The following is a 2731-nucleotide window of genomic DNA, read 5'->3' on the forward strand; positions in this document are numbered from 1 at the left end:
TCATGACACATGAAATAATATAAAGTTTGATTATCACAATAATAGTGCCATGGGCTTTTTGCATTTTATTTAAGAGTAAAATCCCTTTTTGAATATTTTTTTTTATTAGACGCATAAATTTTTTTGTAATAATTTTTGTCAAAAAATTATGTGTAAAATCATTTGTATGTGTCTTACGTAGATGATAATTATTTGATTGAAACTGTTTAATTCTACCATAATCATTAAAACAATGCTTCAATAATCAAAGGGTTCTAATCTCTTTGTAATGATCGTATAAACAATAAACAATATCAATTAAATAGTTATTATCCATATAGGATAAGGGAAGATTAGATCATATCCAAATTAACTTGTTCATAAATAGTTTTCGTCACTTTTTATCAAAAATTTTTATAGAAAAACTCATGCCTCTAACAAAAAAATAAATAAATAAAAGACAAATTATTAATCATTAAAGTGCAAATAATCTAAATTAAAAGAAAATAAAAACTGAAAATAAAAAGATCTATCATCTAGATAAAATAAAAAATATCTCATCTACACCTCCAATAATTCATTTTTGCATACATTATTTGCTCAACAAACATATTTAAAAACATACTGTGGAATAAAAGCTACCAAATAATATTATATTTCTCAAAGAAATCTCCATTTTTCAATTCCTATAAAGCAGTTCCTAAAGCCATTGACCTTTTCTTGAATCTGAATTCAAGTTCACAAGAAAGTAAGAATAATGAGACACCAACAACAACTGGAAGCTGAAGAAGATTACCAATCAAGGGTTCTATACGAGCTATGTTCCATGATCCATCGCACTCTCAAGTTCCCTTATCATCCATATCCATTTCCTTCTTCTTCCTCGTCCTCCTCTTCCTCCTCGAGCCAGCCATGGTGGACAATGTTGTCGTGGGCCGCCGTGAGTTCCTCGCAGAATTCTCCGGCGGCTTTCGCGTCCATGTTTCTGGGCATATCACTTACACTGATGCTATTCGGGTCGGCCACATTCCTAGTAGGGTTCATCATGTTACCATGGGTTACTCTCTTGGTTGTGATTTTCTGTGTAGCCTCATTGGTTTCCAACTTATCCAAGCTCTTGAATCGTCTCATTCTTGGATCCACTACTTTCCACAATAACGACTTCACATGTAAGTCACTTTTTTCTTTACTAATTTTTTTTAGTAAAAAAAAAATGACAAAATTAGAGGTTTTAAAGTTTAAAGCTTTCGTCGAGATTTAATCAAAATTAAATTGAATATAATCAAATAATATATTTTTATATAAAATATATACCAATAAAAATAGGACCAGTTCAATTGATTTACCGATTTTATTGACTCTTTGAGAAAGGATTAATAAAGGTGAGCTTAATTTAACTCTAAAAACTAGTTTATAGGGTAAAAAATATTTTACACTTGTAAACTCTTTAAAAAAATTATTTGAAGAGATGTGAGACTTGTAATATATTTCTTTTACGCTTATAAATGATCATCTGGAGCGTGAATATTTGTAATATATTTTTTTTACGCTTATAAATGATCATCTGGAGTGTGAATATTTTTACATAAATAGTCAATAACATTGGATCAGATAGATTTTGGTGCTATACTATAAAATTACTTTTTTAAAAAAATTAAATTAATAGAAGAGAATAGTTATATTTATAATTTTAAAAATAAATAAGTAACTAATGGTGTTATGCACTTTTGCACTTATTTAATTTATTTTATCTTTTACACGATGGACTATTTTTAATTTTGCTTAATTAATTGTAGTATATCTTATATAGTTCTAACATTATTATTTATTATAGACAGATGAGGCCAGGAAATTTTTAAAGCTCTAGGAGGGAAGAAGAATTCACCTAGAATTTTTGAGGTTAGATTGGAAATTACAATACATAGTTATGTACCATTTGGAAAAGTAATTAATGAAGCAGGTAACATTGCTGAGTTTGATGATGACTTTTTTTTTATCAAAGATAAGAGACTCAAACCCATAACTTTTTAATTGAGTATAAAGAGACTATACCATTTGAGCTATAACTCATTGGCGTTTGATGATAACTTTGCATGAAATAGAATAATAAACTATCAAATATGTTCCCGTGGCATGAATTATTGGCATGTTTTGTGAGTGAAGGCTTTCGCATTGAAAGAAATCACAAACAAATGACATATATATCTGTTTGTAAGTTCACTATAATAATTGACAAGTTGGTTTTTTTTTTTGGTGACTAATTGACAAGTTGGTTTGAATGAAAATGGATTTTTTTTTTTTTTGTAAAGTGTCTGATTTTTTTTCATTTAATACTTTTTTTCACATTTTTTTTTTGTCTCACTTAAAAAATATATAATAAAAAATCATACATTATAAAAAAATTAAGACAATCCGTTAACATCTTTATCCATATATTATTAAAAGGGAAGAAGTAGGTGTCATGATAAATATTGATAAATGGCTTTGTACATTCTGATGCGAGGTGTGGAAGTTTCTGTCTTTATCTGTTAGCAGAGAACAGAGATAATGCACGAACTAGTGATGGGCGTGTGGGTGTGGATTACTGGTTTTGAATTGTGGCTGGCTACAACAATACATGCACTTGCAATTTTGATGCTACGTGTTGCAATTATGGGCAGCGCATCTTTTACGATGCACATAGTAGAATTTTCTGGATTTTTAATTCCAATTTATGTCTGTATACATATATTATATTATATATAAGTTAATG

General features: G+C 28.6%; 1 protein-coding gene across 3 annotated transcripts; it reads left to right on the top strand.

Annotated features, from left to right (window-relative positions):
* LOC107648398 lies at positions 517–2731 on the top strand. Of its 3 annotated transcripts, XR_001621911.2 has the most exons (3): positions 517–1148; positions 1814–1878; positions 2515–2731. XR_001621911.2 is itself a non-coding variant. In XM_016352279.2 (2 exons), exons 1-2 carry the CDS (start codon positions 737–739, stop codon positions 1844–1846), a joined length of 441 nt encoding a protein of 146 aa, XP_016207765.1. In that variant the 5' UTR covers positions 520–736; the 3' UTR covers positions 1847–2223. The 3 variants fall into 3 exon arrangements, 2 of the variants coding, with proteins under 2 accessions (XP_016207765.1, XP_020960541.1); XM_016352279.2 differs by lacking the exon at positions 2515–2731 and having other exon boundaries at positions 520–1148; positions 1818–2223; XM_021104882.1 differs by lacking the exon at positions 2515–2731 and having other exon boundaries at positions 521–1148; positions 1814–2223.

The sequence above is a fragment of the Arachis ipaensis genome, chromosome B06, assembly GCF_000816755.2.
Source record: "Arachis ipaensis cultivar K30076 chromosome B06, Araip1.1, whole genome shotgun sequence".
NCBI classification, from domain to species: domain Eukaryota; kingdom Viridiplantae; phylum Streptophyta; class Magnoliopsida; order Fabales; family Fabaceae; genus Arachis; species Arachis ipaensis.